The 21,300-nt window shown below is 41.8% G+C and overlaps 1 protein-coding gene across 1 annotated transcript in view; it reads left to right on the top strand.

The window, feature by feature from the left end:
• Positions 1-10,727: 10,727 nt before the first annotated feature.
• The window catches only part of efemp1 (EGF containing fibulin extracellular matrix protein 1), a 24,241-nt gene continuing 13,668 nt past the window's right edge, over positions 10,728-21,300 (top strand). Inside the window, exons 1-5 of the mRNA XM_016241854.1 lie at positions 10,728-10,836; positions 11,329-11,416; positions 11,552-11,600; positions 11,739-12,026; positions 20,384-20,506. Coding sequence (XP_016097340.1) covers positions 11,336-11,416; positions 11,552-11,600; positions 11,739-12,026; positions 20,384-20,506 — 541 coding nt within the window. The 5' untranslated portion in view covers positions 10,728-10,836; positions 11,329-11,335. The remainder of the gene's footprint in view (positions 10,837-11,328; positions 11,417-11,551; positions 11,601-11,738; positions 12,027-20,383; positions 20,507-21,300) is intronic.

Raw genomic sequence — 21,300 nt, forward strand, 5'->3', positions numbered from 1 at the left:
GACGAGCCTTTGTTCTTTTTGCTCAGCAGCGGTTTTTGTCTTGGAACTCTGCCATGCAGACCGTTTTTTCCCAGTCTCTTTCTTATGGTGGAGTTATGAACACTGACCTTAACTGAGGCAAGTGAGGCCTGCAGTTCTTTGGATGTTGTTGTGGGGTCTTTTGTGACCTCTTGGATGAGTCGTCGCTGTGCTCTTGGGGTAATTTTGGTCGGCCGGCCACTCCTGGGAAGGTTCTCCACTGTTCCATATTTTTGCCATTTGTGAATAATGGCTCTCACTGTGGTTTGCTGGAGTCCCAAATCTTTAGAAATGGCTTTATAACCTTTTACAGACTGATAGATCTCAATTATTTTCTTTATCATTTGTTTCTGAATTTCTTTGGATCTCGGCATGATGTCTAGCTTTTGAGGATCTTTTGGTCTACTTCACTTTGTCAGGCAGGTCATATTTAAGAGATTTCTTGATTGCGAACAGGTGTGGCAGTAATCAGGCCTGGGTGTGGCTAGAGAAATTTAACTCAGGTATTATAAACCACAGTTTTAACAAGGGGGCAAACACTTCTTCACACAGGGCCATGTAGTTTTGAATTTAGTTTTCCCTTAATAATAATAACCTTCATTTAAAAACTACATGTTGTGTTTACTTGTGTTATCTTTGACTAATACTTAAATTTGTTTGATGATCTGAAACATTAAAGTGTGACAAACATGCAAAAAAAATAAGAAATCACTTATTAAACACTTTTTCACACCACTGTAGGTTACAACAGAACCCCCCTGTGGGCCAGGTCTGTGAGGTGGAAGTGAATCTGGAGATAGAGGTGGACCAGGGAGGCAGGGTGGAGCCAGAGACCTAGGTGGAACTGATGGAGCTGGAGACCAGGTTGAAGCTGGCAGAGCAGGAGGCCAGGGCGGAGCTGGAATCCATGGCAGAGCTGGAGACCAGGGCAGAGCCAACACAGCAGGAAGGTGGGACAGAGCTGACAGGACTGAAGAAACCACGGCGGAGCAGAAGATAGGACTGAAGATCCCCATGGCAGAGCAGATGGAGTTGGACAGGCAAAGGGTTCAGGGATGGCCTCTGTGGACGTGACAAGATAGGCAGTGTGTTCAGAGGTCAGGAGAAGTGTGTGCATCCCACACACATAAGATGGTGATAGTCATCACAGGAAGTGCAGCCGAAGGCAGAAGGACTTCTGGGACCATTGTGTACTAGAGTACTAGAATCTGCAGGGCTTGAGAGTGCAGAGACGGGGATGCTGGCCGCTCGCACCAACATAAGTGGTGGGTCCCCCACACTGGAAATCATCCTTCCATGCCCAGTGGTATACTTTGAAGATTCTAGCATGGTGGGCATGACAGCTGGAGACTCTGACGTGGTGGTCATGATGGCTGCGGACTCTGGTGTGGCAGCAATGACAGCTGAGGACTCTGGCATGGCTGCCATGATAGCTTAGGACTCTAGCTTGGCGGCCATGACAGGACGAGGCTCAGGAGTGGTGGCCATGTTGTGAAGAGGCTCCGTCCCAGCTTCCTGCTCTGCCGGCTCCACCCTGGTTTCCAGCTCCGCCCTGACCCCCTGCTCTGCCAGCTCCACCCTGATCTCTAACACCGCCTGGGATGCCTATACCACCGGCTCCACCCTGGCCTCCAGGTCCACCCTAGTTGCCAGCTCCAATCTAGTCTTCAGTAGTGATTTGTTGTTCATTGTCATTGTCGGTCACTTGTGTAGCTGTTATGTTTGCCTTGTCTTTTATTTAGTTTCTTGTTTGAATTTGCCTGAGCTGGATTTGTACCATGATTGGATTATCTTCTTCTTTTTTTTGTGCTTGTTTTCTTTAATAAATCTTGCTACATTTAGATTCTCACCTCAGCTCGTATTTGCCTCAACGTAACAGCCTGTCATTTTTTTATGAGAGCAACCTGTTGCAGAAGGTGCACAAATAATATGAAGAGCTTTCAGAATTCAACGGACATCGCAGGATAGACAGGATCCTTTAGCGCAATGTGATAGTTTTCTTATAGAGTTTTTTTCTCACAAATTAATTATTAAATAAAGCCAGGCTTTAACTTCCCCAGTGACAATGTGCATCACCTTGAGATTCTTTGCGAGTAGCACCTTGTACACCATTGGAGATGAAGGGAACCTAGTGAAAAGTGCTGTATGCCATGCCATTCGCAAAGTATACCTGGCTCTCAAGCAATTTTGTGGGGTTTTTGTGGTATTTTTTTGCTACTAAAGCAACTGTATCTCCATTTTGATTTTTGTTTTACTCAAGTTGTTGAGATGAATCTTTTGCAGCATTTTCTGCTTATTAAAATTCCATTTATTTAGTCTTTTTAACAAGATTTTATTTAATATAAGTAACAGGCATTATACTGTGTCCTTATGATGCCTAAATTTCCAAAAGAGAACAATAAAGGAAATAATCAGTCAAATATTTTCCTACCTCTGTACCACATCTTGGGCAACTCAATCTGTAATGATTAGTATCACCGTTATATGTGAAACTGCATTACCCATAAAGCTGATGGTCACAGGAAGTGACGTGTAAGGATAATAATAAAGAGACCCACGTAATGTGTGACACGTACTGCATGGTGTCTCTGAATTGTGATTAATTTTATAATATTTCACGATGGAGTGAACAGAAAAGCATTACATGGTGTCAGAAAACTAAAAGAACTCACAGGAAGAGAAGATGGACTCTGCTGGCATGCCGATGCCCAGGATGGACTGGGATTCCCTGGATTTGCCTGACAGATTCCGACAATATGCTGAGCTGATGTTCAAGGGCCCACTCCATGAAAAATCGGAAGAGGAACACTGCAGTTATCTCCTGCTGTGGGTAGGGGAGAAAGGGCGAGACATTTATAATACCTGGACATTGACTGAAGAAAATGCAAAACTTCTAAGCACATACTACGACAGATTTGAAGCATACGTGATGCCGAAGAAAAACCAAATTTTCGCAAAGGTACAAATTCCACGAGAAAGTGCAAGCGGATGGTGAGAGTTTTGACAATTTTGTAACAGAACTGAAATTGTTAAAGACTGGGGGTACACTAATGCAGACGAGATGGTAAGGGACAGAATAGTCTTTGCCATAAACTCCGCAAAAGTGAAAGAAAAACTGCTAAACTAAGAGCCATAGACAAAGCACGATCTCACGAAGTAGCACAAGGTCAACTAAAATATATGGCCGGACCACACAGTGCAGCTCAGACGCCACAAGTCGCGCATGCTGTGTTTAAACGAGGCAACTGGCAAAGTCGTGTGAAAACTGCCTTCAAAGCTGAGCAAGACAGTACAAAATCTATGACATGCGGACGATGCGCGCAGGTGCACCGGGATAAGGAGAAATGCCCAGCGATGGGTAGACAATGTAAGAAGTGCGGGAAACCAAACCACTTCGCCAAGGCTTGCAAGTCGCAACAGCCTTGGAAATAAAAAACAGTGCACACTGTAAGTAACGACACTGAGCCCAATTGTGAAACAATACAGGAATTCTTCATTGACACTATAAATGAAGAATACAGTATAGTGGTAAACGAGCAAGCTTTTGCCGAAATTGAAGTAGGTTTGAATCTACACAAAATAAGATTTAAATTTGACAATGGGGCACAAGTAAACATAATCCCAGAAAACAAAATTAGAGATGTCACAAGCCTCAGTCAACTAAAACCAGGAAGACGAAAACTATCAAGATACAGAGGAGAAACCCTATCTGTAAAAGGAACCTGCCAACTCCAGTGCAAACACAACCAGACCAAAACCATGCAGGAATTTTACGTCGTTGACACCCAAGCGCTACCAATACTAGAACTTAAAGCGTGCCTAGAAATGGATTTGATAAAACTGGTCCTCTCCGTACAAACAAGTATGACAGAACAACGACCTGATTAGTGAATTCGCTGATGTGTTCGCAGGAATAGGGGAATTCCCAGGTGAGTGTAAAATACACCTTGACCCAGCTGCCATTCCAGTAGTATACCAGTATATCCAGTAATATTCTAGTATCATAGTAGTATACCCGCCACGAAAAATTCCATTCACCTTGCGCGGACGCTTGAAGGAGGAATTAAATAGAATGGAGCATCAAGGAAAAATCGAGAAGGTAACTGAACTGACAGACTGGGTCAATGCCTTAGTCGTAGTGGAAAAACCCTGCACTGGAGAACTCCGTATATGCCTCGATCCACGCAACCTAAACAAGGCAATAAAACGGCCGCATTATCCACTACCGACTTTGGATGACGTATTTTCCAGACTCTCAGGTGCAGAATACTAAAGTGTATTAGACGCAAGATCGGGTACTGGGCCATCAAGTTGGCAAAAGAGTCATCTAAGCTTACAACGTTTAACACGATTTTCGGACGATACCGGTTCCTTCGTCTGCCATTCGGAATAGTCTTTGCGCAGGACGAGTTCCAGAGGAAAATAGACGAGACATATGAGGGGCTGTCTGGAGTAGCAGCTATAGTAGATGACATCTTAGTGTACGGACACACAAAGGAGGACCACGATAAAAACCTACTTACAATGCTTCAAAGAACAAGAAAAAGATGCATCCACCGGAACCCCGAAAAAAGCACCATCTGCGTACCTGAAGTCAGCTACTTTGGACATAGACTGACGCACGACGGCATCAACCCGGACCAAAAGAAAATTAAAGCCATAAAAGAAATGGAACCACCACAAAACAAATCGGAACTAGGAACCATACAGGGTATGATCAATTATCTGTCATGATTTGCCCCGAGACTGGCAGAGATAAACGCACCATTGCGCCAGATGCTGAAACAAGGCAATGAATTTACATGGGACGAAATGCACAGTGCTGCCTTCCAACAGATCAAGGACTTGATCACGAGAGGCCGGTACTGGCATACTACAACCCAAATGAAGCACTGCAACTGCAGGTGGATGTGTCTAAAAAGGCTTGGGTCTGGTTCTTTTGCAAAAAGGAAAACCGATCTCTTATGCATCCAAATCGCTCACGGAAATGGAGCAGAACTATGCACAAATAGAAAAAGAACTTTACGCCATTCTGTTTGGATGTAAACGATTTCACCAGTACCTATATGGGAGAGAATTCATCGTAGAATTGGACCACAAACCTTTGGAGTCCATACTCAAGAAACCACTTTCTGCCGCCCCACCACGCCTACAGTGCATGAGTCTACAGCTGCAGAAATACAACCTCACGTTGATTCACAAACCAGGAAAAGAAATACCTGTTGCCGTCACGCTGTCTAGGAAATCCGTTGCTTACCACGACGCATCGTTAAACGAAGGAATGGAGGCACAAGTGCACGCCGTAGTCAGCAACTTACCGGTGTCAGACAGCAAACTTGCGGAGCTGTGTGAGGCGACGAAACAGGACCCCCAGCTCGCAGCCTTAAGACTGATAACCCAAGCAGGATGGCCAGAGACGTGACGAAGCTGCCCATCGCTGGTGAATATTGGAATCACAGGGACGAGCTCTTGTTCGCCAATGGCATCTTGCTAAAAAGTGAAAAAATAATCATACCACACAGTCTGAGACCTAGCATGCTAGAAAAGATACACACTGGCCACATGCATGTGGAAAAAAGTAACCAGCGAGCAAGGGATGTCATATTCTGGCCGTGCATGAGCAAGCAAATAGAGGAAATTGTACAAAACTGCTCCATTTGTCTTGCACACCTTAACTCCAACCAGCGAGAACTGATGATTGCACACCCAATTCCAAAGAGCCCATGGCAAGCGGTCGCTACTGACCTCTTCGCATGGCAGGGCGAAAATGCGAAGCTACTATATATGCCTACTGAAAAGCACTGTACAATTATTACATTCGTTGTTCCACAAGGTTAGTAACTACGGGCATCTTATTGCATTAGTAAGAGGGGTACTGTGGACTTGTCATTATACACAGGAGTCGATAGACTGAAGTTCATTGTGCAAATGAGCCCTGATATTATTCAATTCAATTCAAGTTTATTTGTTTCAGCACTTTTCACGATACAAATCGTTGCAAAGCAACTTTACAGCAAATTAGGTTTCTACAATATTTAGTAGTAGCTTATCTGTGGTGACTGTCAGTTAATAAACTGTACTAAAGAAATGTACGGAAAAATCAATTAAAGACGTAATCAAACAGACGATGAACACTATTAACAGCAATTATTATATGATGCAATCAAACTTATAGCAAAATGTGGTAGTTCTGTAAGTTGTTTCAGGGTTGGCATCATCTGAGGTCCTCTGAGGGGTTGCATCATCTCTTCTCAGGTGTTCTGGATCCAGACTGAAGCTTGTGTAAATCCTAGTTACCACGGGATGTTAATCCCGTGGCAAAAGACAGAGAAACAAATACAAACATAATTAGCGTAGCTGCTGTTCCAACCAAGCAAAAATGATTTGTGTAACCCAAACTAACGAATAATAATGTGCATTTGATTAGATATAACTGCAGTAAAAGAGTATGACTGCAGTAAAAGATTATGAGATGCATTATTTGAATGCTTGGCCAAAGAGATGTGTCTTTAATCTAGATTTAAACAGAGAGAGAGTGTCTGAACCCCGAACGGTATCAGGAAGGCTATTCCAGAGTTTGGGAGCCAAATGCGAAAAAGCTCTACCTCCTTTAGTGGACTTTGATATCCTAGGTACTACCAAAAGTCCAGAATTTTGCGACCTTAGGGAGCGTGATGGATTGTAGCGTGGTAGAAGACTAGTTAGGTACGCAGGAGCTAACCCATTAAGGGCCTTATAGGCAAGTAATAATATTTTGTAACTGATACGGAACTTAACAGGTAGCCAGTGCAGAGACTGTAAAATTGGGGTAATATGATCATATTTTCTTGACCTGGTAAGGACTCTAGCCGCTGCATTTTGGACTACCTGTAGCTTGTTTATTGAAGATGCAGGACAACCAGCTAGCAGTGCATTACAATAGTCCAGTCTAGAGGTCATGAATGCATGAACTAGCTTTTCTGCATCAGAAACAGGTATCATGTTTCGTAGCTTGGCAATGTTTCTAAGATGGAAGAATGCTGTTTTTGTAACATGGGAAATATGATTTTCAAAAGACAAGTTGCTATCTAATATAACACCCAGATTTTTGATTGTAGAGGAAGTAACCGTACATCCGTCTAGTTGCTAATTGTAATCCAAGAGATTCCGTGTGCTGTTTTTTGGTCCAATAAGTACTATCTCTGTCTGATCCGAATTTAATAAGCGAAAACTATTGGTCATCCAATCTTTTACATTTTTAACACACTCCGTGAGTTTAGATAATTTAGAAGTTTCATCTGGTCTCGTTGAAATATATAGTTTAGTATCATCAGCATAACAGTGGAAACAAATCCCATATTTTCTAATAATATTATTATGTAAGTTAAGCTGTTTAATTTGCATTTGATTTGGCTGTTTACTGATAATGAATGTTTGCGTGTTTCATATAATAATTGATGTTAATAGTGTTCATCGTCTGTTTGATTATGTCTTCAATTGATTTTCCGTACATTTCTGCTGGATGTTATGTGTGTGTGTGTGTGTGTGTGTGTGTGTTTTGTGTTTTGCAAATATGATTTATTCTGAAGCAATATTCTCATCAGCTTTCTATCAGCTGTGACATATAAATCTGCGTGTTTTTATATTTTATCTATGGGCATTTTTTACATATTTCTGCTGGATGTGGTGTGTGTGTGTGTGTGTGTGTGTGTGTGTGTTTTGTGTTTTGCAAATATGATTTATTCTGAAGCAATATTCTCATCAGCTTTCTATCAGCTGTGACATATAAATCTGCGTGTTTTTATATTTTATCTATGGGCATTTTTTTTTTACCTTTATAGAGGGCATTTTCTCCCTAACCTCATTAAAACTTTCATTTCAGATTCTTACATTTGATCTATAAATTCAATTATAATAATGTGATTATCTATACGTTATCAAATTAAATAACTTACACAGAAAAATACAACTGCATTAAATACTATTATGAGATTATTTTGAATATTTTTGAATATACAAACAAGAAATGATGGTGGAAATGATACTTTTCAATGAAATTAAAACACCAGTAGGTGCCAGTAGTGAGCGTTTAATGAATAAGTCATTGAGTCGTTCATTCAAACGATTCGTTCAAAAGGCAAATTCATCAGATGTTTATACATGGGCTAATGAAACTTTGATTCAACCACTTCGATTAAAACACGGAATCAATCAGCAATGAATCGGCTGGTTGCTGTGAGATGCGCTGTGTTCCGCCTAAAATGTAAGTGACCTAATATTATTGTATTTGCTTATTGAACTGTTTATAGAACTATTAGAGAGTCGTAATGGTGAAAATGTTGTGTGATGTTGCCTAACTAACTATTTTAAATATAAAAAATTTCCATTTTGAATTTTTACCTCAGGATGCTGAGTTTCTTAGTGTTGCGTGTTTTGATTTCTCCCGGAGAGACTGCGTGAGCCTCACCTCAGCAGCGCAACCTTATACTGTCAATAGATGCATTCTATACAGTAGCTATATACATTATTCGCCACTTACTCTAAATGTAATAAAATCATTATGAGATTATTTTGAATATTTTTGAATATACAAACAAGAAATGATGGTGGAAATGATACTTTTCAATGAAATTAAAACACCAGTAGGTGCCAGTAGTGAGCGTTTAATGAATAAGTCATTGAGTCGTTCATTCAAACGATTCGTTCAAAAGGCAAATTCATCAGATGTTTATACATGGGCTAATGAAACTTTGATTCAACCACTTCGATTAAAACACGGAATCAATCAGCAATGAATCGGCTGGTTGCTGTGAGATGCGCTGTGTTCCGCCTAAAATGTAAGTGACCTAATATTATTGTATTTGCTTATTGAACTGTTTATAGAACTATTAGAGAGTCGTAATGGTGAAAATGTTGTGTGATGTTGCCTAACTAACTATTTTAAATATAAAAAATTTCCATTTTGAATTTTTACCTCAGGATGCTGAGTTTCTTAGTGTTGCGTGTTTTGATTTCTCCCGGAGAGACTGCGTGAGCCTCACCTCAGCAGCGCAACCTTATACTGTCAATAGATGCATTCTATACAGTAGCTATATACATTATTCGCCACTTACTCTAAATGTAATAAAATCAAAATAATACTTGCGTTTTGGTGTTTACATAGTTATTTTTGGTTACCGATGTTTTCAATCATGTTATTTGTCTGGCGTTAATGTCGAGCCCTAGGAGTCTATGTGCCGGGGCTCAGCCCCTGACGGCCCCGGCCCAGTTTAAACCCTGGCCATATGTACATTAACTGACAGTCATCACTGATAAGCTACTACTAAATATATTGTAGAAACTTAATTTTCTGTAAAGTTGCTTTACAACGATTTGTATCATGAAAAGCGCTATACAAATAAACTTGAATTGACATTGCATCATCATTTTCGAAAACCTCCAGTAGTTCACACTACAACGTGAAGCTGCATTTTATAATTTATCCACTTGTGAGAGTGTGTTCAAAAAGCTCTGTTTGAGGGGTGAGAAAGAAGAGTGGAAATGTGTGGGTGAAGGTTGGTTGTAGAGAACTGGTTGCTGATGGATGCCATCTTAATAATTATATAGCTGGCAAAGTCATCAACAGTCAGAGAGGAAGTGTGATATGGTGGAGGGCAGAGAGAGTAGAGAGGAGAATGTTGTGAATAGTTTCCGGGTGTCAGGAGTCAGTAGAAAACAGTATGTGTTTGTTTGGACTCATTGAGACCTGTGAGCCTTCCGTATGAGCTGATCACACTGACTGGTTCTCACGCCCTCATTTCCATCACCTATGCTTCATTTCCTGTTTGTATGTCCAAATGACCGGACCGTTCATTCACTCACTGCACATTCTCATTAGCTGAGCTGCGTTTCCTGCGTTTCCTGACATTGTATGTTTGATTATGGCTCTAATCTGCAGTTCTTGTTTTTATTTGATTACATTTTGGATTTGGTTGCCTGTTTTTTTGGGTTGTTCTTATGTTTTGACTGGATCTTTTTGGACTTAAACTCCATATTTAGTGCCTGAATCATTATTTCTAACATTGCACATGTATGATAAATACATCAAATCATAAAATGTTTTTTTTTAAGAGTAAAGGAGTTTTATATTATAAGGGTTTTTGAATGTAATAAGAAAACATATAGATGGGCCTGTTAATAAACTGATTACATCAAGAAAGATTGCTCATGCATCAAGTTGCACATGCATCACAAACCCCTAATTACATTTTTTTTTAATGTTTTTTTGATTTATATCAAATCCAATGCAAAGTGAGGAAAATCAATCAGTTCTTCACTGTGGACATTTACTTGTTTACATTCGATCACTTTGTCCAATAATAATAATAATATCGTTATATTTCTAAAGCACCTTTCCCACAGCTCACTTTACAATAAAATGAAGACATAACAAAATCCTTCAAGAGGAAGAAAAAAATGCTTTGAGTTTGTAGGAAATGCTATAAAGGGAGTGTTCCAGAAGTATACAGCTCAGATAGAGGACATTTACAACTAATGCATTAAAACTGTAAAACAATATGACGTTGACACTATAACCTGGTTTATTATAATATAAGCACAATGCCTGGCATCAGTGAGTTTATTAAAGAACCTGTGGGGGGAGCCACATCCTGCCCTTCCCGGAGCCCACCAAACAAACACATCAAACTCCTGCAGCGGGAAACAACCTGTTCCCCACATTCCTGCAGTGATGCTGGCGTCATGAAGTGTTCCTCAAACATCTCTGACATTCCGATACAGACATCAAACCCTCATCATCCACAGGACTGAGCTCCAAACTCCTGACGCTTCTTACAGCAGGTGAGAGGAGTTTTATAGTATGTTGTCTAGTATATCATACTCTACAGTACATGAATATTGACAAGTATTTTATGAGCTATAATAACATTTTGTTTGTTCATTTTATTATGCACAAACATTATGATTTAGAATGTAATTTAATAGAAGTGAGTGTTAAACCATGAAATCATGAAACAGACCCTGTGCAATAACAGATCACACGTTGTATTTCAGTGCTCGGGTTACTGTGTATTAACGTAAAGTATGTAACTTTAGGCTGCTGGTTTGAACTAAATGCATTGTTCTAAGTGTTTGATGGCTGCTTGTAACTGCATTTTAAATGGTTATATTTTCAGTAGCACTTTAAAAGACATTTCTAGAGAGGTATGTGAACTGCATGAGCTCTGACTGGAGTTGAGCCAATGAAGGCAGATGTGATCTCACATGTCTCACATGTTCAGCAGTGATGTCACTAGGTGTTATGTTGTTGTTTTGATTTGTTAACCCATGTAGAACCATCATGATGTTGGAAATCTACCTGGTAATGACAGTTGCTGCCAGTGCTGTTTCTCAAGAGGCAGAAGAGCCTGTATCATATACGGCAAGTGTATTTACATAAAACTATAAATAATACATATTATTGAGTATATAGTTTTGTTGTTGCTGCTTATATATATATTTTTAAATTGACACATAAAACGTTGTTATATAGTGATCTTTTTTGTTTTCCTCACAGCAGTGCACAGAAGGCTATGAATATGATCCCATTAAAGAGGTATGCAAAGGTAATAAAATAATACTGTTGATATCATATTCTCTCTCTGGCCTTTTATGGCCAACAGTTGCCCTTTTGCCTATTTTCATGTCTCTGAGAAAGTGATTCTAAAGCATAATGCCAGTTTTCTCTCCATGTTCATGAACAGATATTGATGAGTGTGCCATTGTCTCTGATGCCTGCAAAGGAGGTATGAAGTGCATAAACCACTATGGCGGCTACCTCTGCCTCCCTCAGAATGCCCAGATTTTTGTCACTAATGGAGACGAATCATCCCAGCGCACAGACCCTATTCCCCAAACCCCCCTTAACCCGCTGAACCCCACTAACCCACAGACCCCTCAAACTCGCACCCAGTCAAACCATAGAGGTGTAGCAGCTGGAGCCAAACAGTGCTTGCTGGGCTTTACCTTGGATGAGCAAAACTACTGCCACGGTAAGCCATTGTTCTTAACACAACAACAGTATTTGTGGTAGCATTAGTCTCAATTATAGGCTGGGTAAGAGAACTCTTTTATTTTCCAATCATTGATTTTCAGCAAACAGTGCAGTTAGTGCTACATTTTCGGATTTTCTTTGAAAAGTTTCTAAACTAAAAAGTTATTTTGAGTCAGTAAACAAGAAACATACATTTCAGAATTTTTTTCCCCCAGCATTAAAAATGGATAAAAAGCCATAACATAATATTATCATTTCAGTAAAGGCAATTTTTTTTAGTGTGCCATTGTCTCTGATGCCTGCAAAGGAGGTATGAAGTGCATAAACCACTATGGCGGCTACCTCTGCCTCCCTCAGAATGCCCAGATTTTTGTCACTAATGGAGACGAATCATCCCAGCGCACAGACCCTATTCCCCAAACCCCCCTTAACCCGCTGAACCCCACTAACCCACAGACCCCTCAAACTCGCACCCAGTCAAACCATAGAGGTGTAGCAGCTGGAGCCAAACAGTGCTTGCTGGGCTTTACCTTGGATGAGCAAAACTACTGCCACGGTAAGCCATTGTTCTTAACACAACAACAGTATTTGTGGTAGCATTAGTCTCAATTATAGGCTGGGTAAGAGAACTCTTTTATTTTCCAATCATTGATTTTCAGCAAACAGTGCAGTTAGTGCTACATTTTCGGATTTTCTTTGAAAAGTTTCTAAACTAAAAAGTTATTTTGAGTCAGTAAACAAGAAACATACATTTCAGAATTTTTTTTCCCCAGCATTAAAAATGGATAAAAAGCCATAACATAATATTATCATTTCAGTAAAGGCAATTTTTTTTATATATATATATGCAAACTGATATTCGGGGCCCTGCACTGACATTTTGGGTGGCATGTACTCAACTGAAAAAAGGACACCCCTCTTTTTTATAAAAATTAGTCCACCGTCACTTCCTCACTCCGTTCACAGTCCCCTGAATACTGATCACCTACACCTCCACCTTGTCAGCACCCTCATCAGCTCCTGTATAAAAGCACACACTTCTCCCCAGCTCATTGTCTGGTCTACTCATTGGTATACGGACCACTTACCTGCCTACTTACCACCTGAGATTATCTCCTGCGATTACCTCCAGCATTCCCCCTGTGTCTTCAACGTCCTCTATTGTGTGTCTACTCGTCCAAGTCTTCATCACTGCATGTGGATTCGCTGGAGTGCACACAATTCTCAAAGACTGTAAACCTCTTCCTTCTCCAGTATTGCATTGGTCCATTACTACTTACCCATTGCTACTCACCCACTTTCTGTGTTAATAAAATCACTGTGTGTATAGCCCGCTAATCCTGTCTCTGAGTTAGAAGTCTGCTACCCGACCCGAACCCGACGGGTCCCGAAATACTTTCGGGTCGGGTTCAGGTTCATGTTTAACGAATAGCTTCTGGTTCGGGTCGGGCTCGGGCTCGGGTTTATAGTTAAACTAAAACTACATGCAGACTAAGTATGCTGCTTTCATAGACACACGCACACACATTATTGCACACGACAACACAGCACGGAAACTTTTATTAGTAAAATAGCTTCGACAGGCTACTGACTCGCAACGTTATATTTCTCTGCAATGAGGGGGTAAAATCACTGTTTTTGAAGTAAGCCACTTTGCTTGAAGAGAGAGGCGCGCAGACGCAGGTTCACACACGCAACTTTCATCTATCTCTCTCTCTCTCTCTCTGCTAATTCAAATAAATTATATAACTAATTAATTCAAATAAATGCGATCTTACCGCACTGCATCTCTGTGTCTGATTTAAATCAGGCCGAATGCTAACGAGCCTCAACTGACGAAAATGACCATAATTTGCACGATGGAAGAATTATTGTCTTGTCGTATACAACCATTCAAAAACTCGGCAGAATATTTGTGACCGCTGCACCTGATGTTCATAAACTTTCATAACTGGTAAGTGTTTTTTCTTTTGCCTTGTGAACTGGCCGAGCCTTAATGATTGCGTTTCTTTACATGTATTTGTTTACTGACCGTTGCATGCAATCGTGAAATACAGCATTTTTTTAAAATGGGCTATTCGTTGTGGGGGGAAAAAAAAGATTTCGGGTTCGGGCTCTAAATTTAACTGTGCCGCTCGGGTCAGGTCGGGTCAGACGATCTCGGGTATGGGCCGGGTTCGGGCTTCACCTTAAAGCCCGTGCAGACCTCTACTCTGAGTCTGGTATTTCCATAACAGAAGACCAGAATAAATACCGCAGCATGAGTTCCACGGACCCGTTTCAGGAGATTGTGGATTTGCTGCGACGGGCCTTAGCATCCACAACAACACTGATCACCACACCAGTCTTTCCTTCAGCACCTGTTTGTGTGGTCAGTCCTATGGCCAACCTGGTGCCTTACTCTGGCTCGGAGGAGGGCTGCAATGGATTTTTTCTACAATGCTCACTGGCCCTCGAGATGCAGCTGCACCAATTTCCCACTGAGAAATCCAAGATCTCCTTTGTCATCTCTCCGTTATCGGGGCAAGTGCTCCAGTGCGCGGAAACCATTTGTAACCAGGATGGCCCAGTCACCCAGTCATTCAGCAGCTTCGTAGCTCATTTCCGAGAAGTGTTTGGAAGATCGCTTAGTTATTCATCTGTGGGTGAGCAATTGTATCACTTAAAACAAGGAAAGATGTCAGTAACAGATTATAATCTTTGTTTTTGCACTCTGGCAGCTGCTAGTAGGGGGAATGAGAGCTCGCTCCTCACCACCTACCGACAGGGATTGGAACCCAAGTTGCGGCTGCATCTCGCTGCCTACAATGATTCCATCAGTCTCGAATGCTTCCTTCAACTCTCCATCTGTGTTTCTCATTGTATGCAGACCTGTATGGAAGACCAACAGGGCCAACAGTCCTCCTCCTACCATGAACAGCCAAAGTATGCCAGCTCTCCAGAACCAGGTATGGAGCCCATGGTTGAGGACAAAGCTTGTTTATCCCGTTGAGCGGCAATGACTGCTGGTCCAGGGTCTTTGTTTGTACTGCGGAGTATGATGGCATATCATCTCTGTATGCCCTGTCCGTTCTCCTCGACCTGTGGTGAGTTTCATTCATACTCCTAATTCTCATGCATCTCCACTCACCACTGAATTCCCCCTTACTGCTCGTGATATCTGTTTCAGTACTCACCCTACTCGACTATGGGTCAGCTGGCAACTTTATCTCGGGGGAGCTCTGCCATCAACTACAACTCAAAAGAAGACCAATCGAAGTCAAATAACAAGTCCAGTCAGTAACAGGAAGACTGCTCAGCTTCTGTCATGTGCATTTCCGTGTGGGACCCATCCAGCTCCAGCTTGGCCAACTCCATCAAGGATCCCTGGATTTCCTGGTTCTGGAGTAATCCACCGCTGGCATCATCTCAGGGCATTCATGGTTAATTAAAGACAACCCAGTGCTATTCTGGAAAACAGGAGAAGCCCTGAAGTGGGGCGAAGCCTGTTACCCTGAATGTCTCTCTCTCCTTCCATGAATTCTCCAGCGACCTGTGAAATGCACCTTCTGCTCCGGAAATTACACCCTGGCGGAAAGGAAATAATGATATCAGGAATATAGAGCTGCTGGCTATCAAACTCGCCCTGGAGGAATGGAGGCATTGGTTGGAAGGTTCCAGACATCCCTTCATGGTACGTACCAATCATAAGAATCTGGAATACCTCAGGGAAGCCAAGAGACTTTACCCTCGACAAGCCATTGGGCATTCTTCTTTACCAGATTTGACTTTAAGATGCCCTACAGACCTGGTTCTAAGAATGTTAAGGAAGATGCCCCCCTTGATGATTCTCCTGAAGCTCCTGAGCCAATCCTTCCCTCTAAGCTCATAGTAAATCCCAAGTCCCATTCAATGGTCTCCTGAGAGTTTTCTCCAATCCAGCTCTGCCTGGGTGTCTTCCTGGTTATACCTATGTTCAACGCTCTCAACGCGCTCCTCTGATCCATTCAACACATACATATTTTGGCACTGACCAGGGGCCAATGGGACCCTCTCACTGCTACAAGATTGCTTCTGATTCTGAGCCCCAGATACATTGGCCCCTTCAAGATCATCTGTCAGATTAACCCACTGTCATTTACCTGCTCCAACTCCCTACACATTTCAGAATTCACTCATCCTATCCTTCTGTATCATTACTCAAGCCATAACATAATCCTGTTTCTAATCCTTCCACAGAGCCTTGTCCCGCTTATGAGCCCCTCTTCTGATGAAAGTGAAGGATGGTACCACCTACGCAGTCAAGGAAATCTTGGACTCCCGACGCTGTGGTGGCCTCTTGGAATATCTAGTAGACTGGGAAGGATATGGTCCTGAAGAAAGATCCTGGGTCCCCAGAGATCATATCCTTGATCCTGATCTCCTCACTACTTCCATGCACCCCAGTCTGACCGTCAGGGTCCTCGGCCCTCAGGAACGGGCCATGGAGGGTGTACTGTCACGATGTCACCAGGTTTCCACCGTCACTCCCTCACTCAGTTCACAGTCCCATGAATACTGATCACCTGCACCTTGTCAACACCCTCATCAGCTCCTGTATAAAAGCACACACTTCTCCCAAGCTCATTGTCTGGTCTACTAGTTGATGTATGGACCACTTACCAGCATACTTACCTCCTGTGATTCTCTCATTCGATTACTTCCAGTATGAAGTCTTCATCCCAGAGAAGTGTGTGCACTCCAGCGAATCCACAATCCCCCCCTCCATCTGCAAAGACCTCTTCATTCTCCAGTAAACCACTTCATTCTCCAGTATTGCATTGCTCCATTAATACTTATCCATTGCTACTCCCTATTTTTTCAGTTAATAAAATCTCTGTGTGTATTGTCTGCTAATCCTGTCTCTGAGTCAGGTATTTCCGTAACAATACTGTAGATAATCATTATTTATTCATTCATTCAATACCCGTATACTAATGCAGATGTTTAATACTCAACATAAAATTACCAGTTCACAGAGAACGCGCTTTTTAGCATTCATTATTTCTACATATAGCCTATCACAAGAACAGGCAACAACAAATTAATTACAATTACAAATTAATTTCCAGGAGCATTTTTTTTTTACCTTTACAAGGGCATAATTAGAATAATAAGACACAGGACTGTTATCTATCAAATGAAATAATTATCAAGAAAATCTTTACACTCAGATGTGGCAGAGAAGCTTTATCTTAGGTGGAATTTATTGTTGATGCATTTACACAGACTGTTTAATGCAGCTCAGAGGTGGCATGAATGTATTTACTCTTCAGTTTCAATTGCATAAATAATGTTATAAGATGTTTAATGTTTTAAATGTGTAATTGTGAATATATACATTTTCGACCTTGCACGACTATTTTATGCCAACACCAGACCAGCTTGCTCGTTGTTAAGCTATTGCTAGTTAGGCTGGTTGTATTCAGATGTTTTAATAAGGTTTTATTTCACAGCAGTGACAAATGTTGCTGACATATAAGACAGACACAATTGTTAACTGGCTGTCACAAATGAAGGCAGGTCAGGGAGCCGTGGATTCTCCTACAAAGAGCACTACATTTGTGTGCATTAACTGTGATGGCTGTGACAAGGGATGCCATGAAAATAATATTAAAATGAAAAATGCCACTTTAGTCAGAGGTCTATACTTGGGGTCTATATGCACACATGTCTGCTGCTATTACTATGCCAACTATGTAAAGGGACTGTTATTCCATTGAAAAACAAACATAAATATGAAATTGTTTTGTTTTAAAAGTTGTTTTGCATTTCTCACAAAATTTATTTAAATCTGTCAAATAATGTAAATTAAGTTCAATTTATTGTTATGTCAGTAGTAAGTTATGGACAATCACATAAGCACACAAATAGTATGAAAATGACGTGGAAGCTATAAAGGACACTTGGTACAAAACAGGTTCCTCTGGGGAAACCATGGTTTAATTAATAAACTGAGTCATTCCCCATAGAGCAGGGGTAGGCAAGTTCGGTCCTAATTAGCCGCTGTCCTGCAGAGTTTAGCTCCAACCCTGAAAAAATCTCACCTGCCTGTAGCCTTAGTAATCCTGAAGACATTGATGAGCTTGTTCAGGTGTGTTTCATTAGGGTTGGAGCTAAAGGACAGTGGCCTGCAGAATCATAGACGGTGCGTTATTCAATGGTACCTTAGGCACGTAGCCTGGTCCACAGTGTAGGACCAGATCCAGATCCCCAGAGAAAATAATAAATCTTCATAAAATAATATAAAATAATCTTCATCTACAAAAAAGTGTTAGGCTTCATTCTACGAGTGCCACAAAGGAACTGAGTTATCAAATTGTGGTTCCCAAAGACCCATTGTGTAACAGGGCTTGGAAGACAGCTATGAGACCTTAAGAATGGAAGGGGATAGACCAGGGGTGCCCAAACGTGGTCCTGGAGGGCCGGTGTCCTGCAGAGTTTAGCTCCAACCCTAATCAAACACACCTGAAGCAGCTAATCAAGGTCTTACTAGGCATACTAGAAACTTCCAGGCAAGTGTGTTGAGGCAAGCTGGAGCTAAACTCTGCAGGACACCAGCCCTCCAGGACCGAGTTTGGGCACCCCTGGGATAGACCCACAGAGAAACAATTCTGGAGGAACACTTGCACTGAAGCCACTAGGCAGTTAACTGGGTCCAATTCCCTGCACCATGAGGTGAAAACCCTCCACTTGGAAGGAGTATGATACCCTCATGGCAGGAGCTCTAGCGTTTAAGATGGTTCAGGAGCTGATCCCCGTTAGGGGTCAGACCCACAGTGATGCGAACAGATCTACTTTCACCTGGCTGAACTTACTCCTAATTAATTCCACCATCTTGGAATGGAGTTTCCTCAGCCCCTGCCTCAATAGGCTGTCTGCTCCCACATTGAGGTATGTGGAATGTGAACTGCTCTGTGAGAAAACAGTTTGCCCTGTGACCATAGAAGGACCTGGTGCACCTGTCTGCATCGATGGTACAACCACAGACCCCCAATGATTTATGTTGATCATACAGACAAGGATGTGGTTGCCTCTGAGGTTTAGGAGGAATAACGTTTGAGCTAGAAATACAGCTATCATCATTAATGTGCCAAGAGAGATGATGCTGTCTCTACAGACCTTGAGTTGAGTAGCCCTCCAGGACCGCTCCCCAGCCCATGAGGGAAGTGTCTGTCATTAGCATCTTGCAATGACACGATGCCCCCAGCACAGGTCCCTGGGGCAGAGACTAAGGTTTCTTCCACATCACCAAGGAATGAAGGCATCTGTGCATCACATTTATCATGTGGAATGGGTTTAGTTCTGAGCCACCACTGTAACTCATGTGCTGCAGGCCAAAAGGGTTCACTTGGATGCTGCTGCCACAAGACCCACTGCTGAAATCAGCCAGTCATCGATAATATTGAGTACATGGATGGCCTTGGAGTCTCAAAGGAGCCAGTGCTGCATCCATGTACTTCATGAAGGTGCGAGGGGGTAGTGCTATTGGTATGCTTCGCCCTAGAAAGCAAACCTCTGGAATTTCCTGTGTTGAGGAAGGATAGATCTGTGGAAGTATGCGTCCTTTAGAATAAACGTGACAAACCAGTCCTTGGATCTGAAGGAAAGTGTTGCTGCCTGTATGAGGAGCTGGATGTAGATGGCTGGGGCTGCCTTCTGGCAGGAGCCAAAGGTGTCTCTCCATGGCCACCAGTACTGACATGGAGCAGCCGATGACTCAGGATGTCTCCTTGGTGGGCCAGAGAGACAAGTCGGTGGCCTGACGCCAGTCAATACTTGCTTTTGTGGCACACTTCCTGCTTCTCTGCCGGTCTTTTGATGTTAAACTTAGTCATGACACGGGTCACAACCTCCACCAGCTCCTTATTAGCAGGGGATATGGGTGGTGAGTCCTCCATATCTCCAGCCTTAATGGAGACGATATCCACTTCCTCAGAGCTGGATAACATAAACATCGAGCTGTCACTCAGGGCAGAAGAATCCTTGAAGAAGAGAGCCGAGAAAGGGCCAAAGCCATGTTGGGATTTGAACCAATGATGCAATCATTGATTCATCATGCAGTGACAAGAAACCTGAAAAGCACTTTCCATCCAGTAAATCTGGTTGAATCCAGCAGTCTGTAGCTACACTTTGGGCTTTGGGTTCTATGTGGAGTGATTACCAATTGAATGTTCCACTTTTCATGTTAATTAATTTCATGATACTTGTCAATGACCCGCTCCCATTAACTGCATTTGAATTTATGGCTTTAATAAAATACTATTTCATGTTATAAAGCTTGCTTTAATCATGGAGTGCACTGATCAGCCTGTGTGATTGTGTGTGTTTGGGCAGATGTAGATGAATGCTCTCAAAGCCTACACACCTGCAATGCAGACCAGATCTGCTATAACACCAGAGGCTCCTACACCTGTCAGTGTAATCCTGGATACCAGAAACATGGAGAACAATGTGTGGGTGAGTTCACACTGCAATCTAGTCATCAAAGCAGCCTACTAATATAACTCAGCAATATATACAATAAATATTATCCTATAATAAGTATATATTATCATGCTGGTAAGTGCTGGTTAGTACTGTTTTGGGCTGTTCTAGAAAACAAAACGTATAAACTTGTCAGCCAGTGTGGTCTTTCTGGTCAATGTGGTTGCTGGTTAAGCTGGAGGGTCAACAGGTTTTTGCTAGTTGAACTGGTCTAGGGGGAACTCTAGTTGGGAGGGGGACACTTTCAGTGACCTTTTCTAGTGTCTATTATGTCTTTAGCATCAAATATAAATACTTCTGTAAAACAATATTACACTTATATTTCATGTAAATAATATGCTAATAATGATAATTGGCTTTAATTCACAATAATCTCAGTGATGCACTGAAATTAAATGATTTTTTTTCTTAAGTAATAGACACATTTACTGGAAATTGTTCTTACCCGTAATTAGTGTTGGGTAACAATAGTTCTCAGCATTTCTGCCAGGATTGTCTAGCAAATGACGAAGCACTCACTGCATTCAGAACAGACATTCTCATTTACATTTATGGATTTAGCAGACACTTTTATCCAAAGAAAATTACAAAAGCAATGTCAGGTTTATTAGACAGCTTTTCGGTGCATTCCCAAGACTCTAAATTAGGTAACCCTAAGTGAGTAGGTAAGTAAGAAAGTCAACTTAATTAGGTTCTCGGTCTAATTAAGACCTAATTAAGACCCCCCCCCCCCCCCCCTACTTTCTTCTTTTTCCCAACAAAAATTT

The sequence above is a fragment of the Sinocyclocheilus grahami genome, unplaced genomic scaffold (genome assembly GCF_001515645.1).
Source record: "Sinocyclocheilus grahami isolate Dianchi unplaced genomic scaffold, SAMN03320097.WGS_v1.1 scaffold636.1, whole genome shotgun sequence".
NCBI lineage: Eukaryota > Metazoa > Chordata > Actinopteri > Cypriniformes > Cyprinidae > Sinocyclocheilus > Sinocyclocheilus grahami.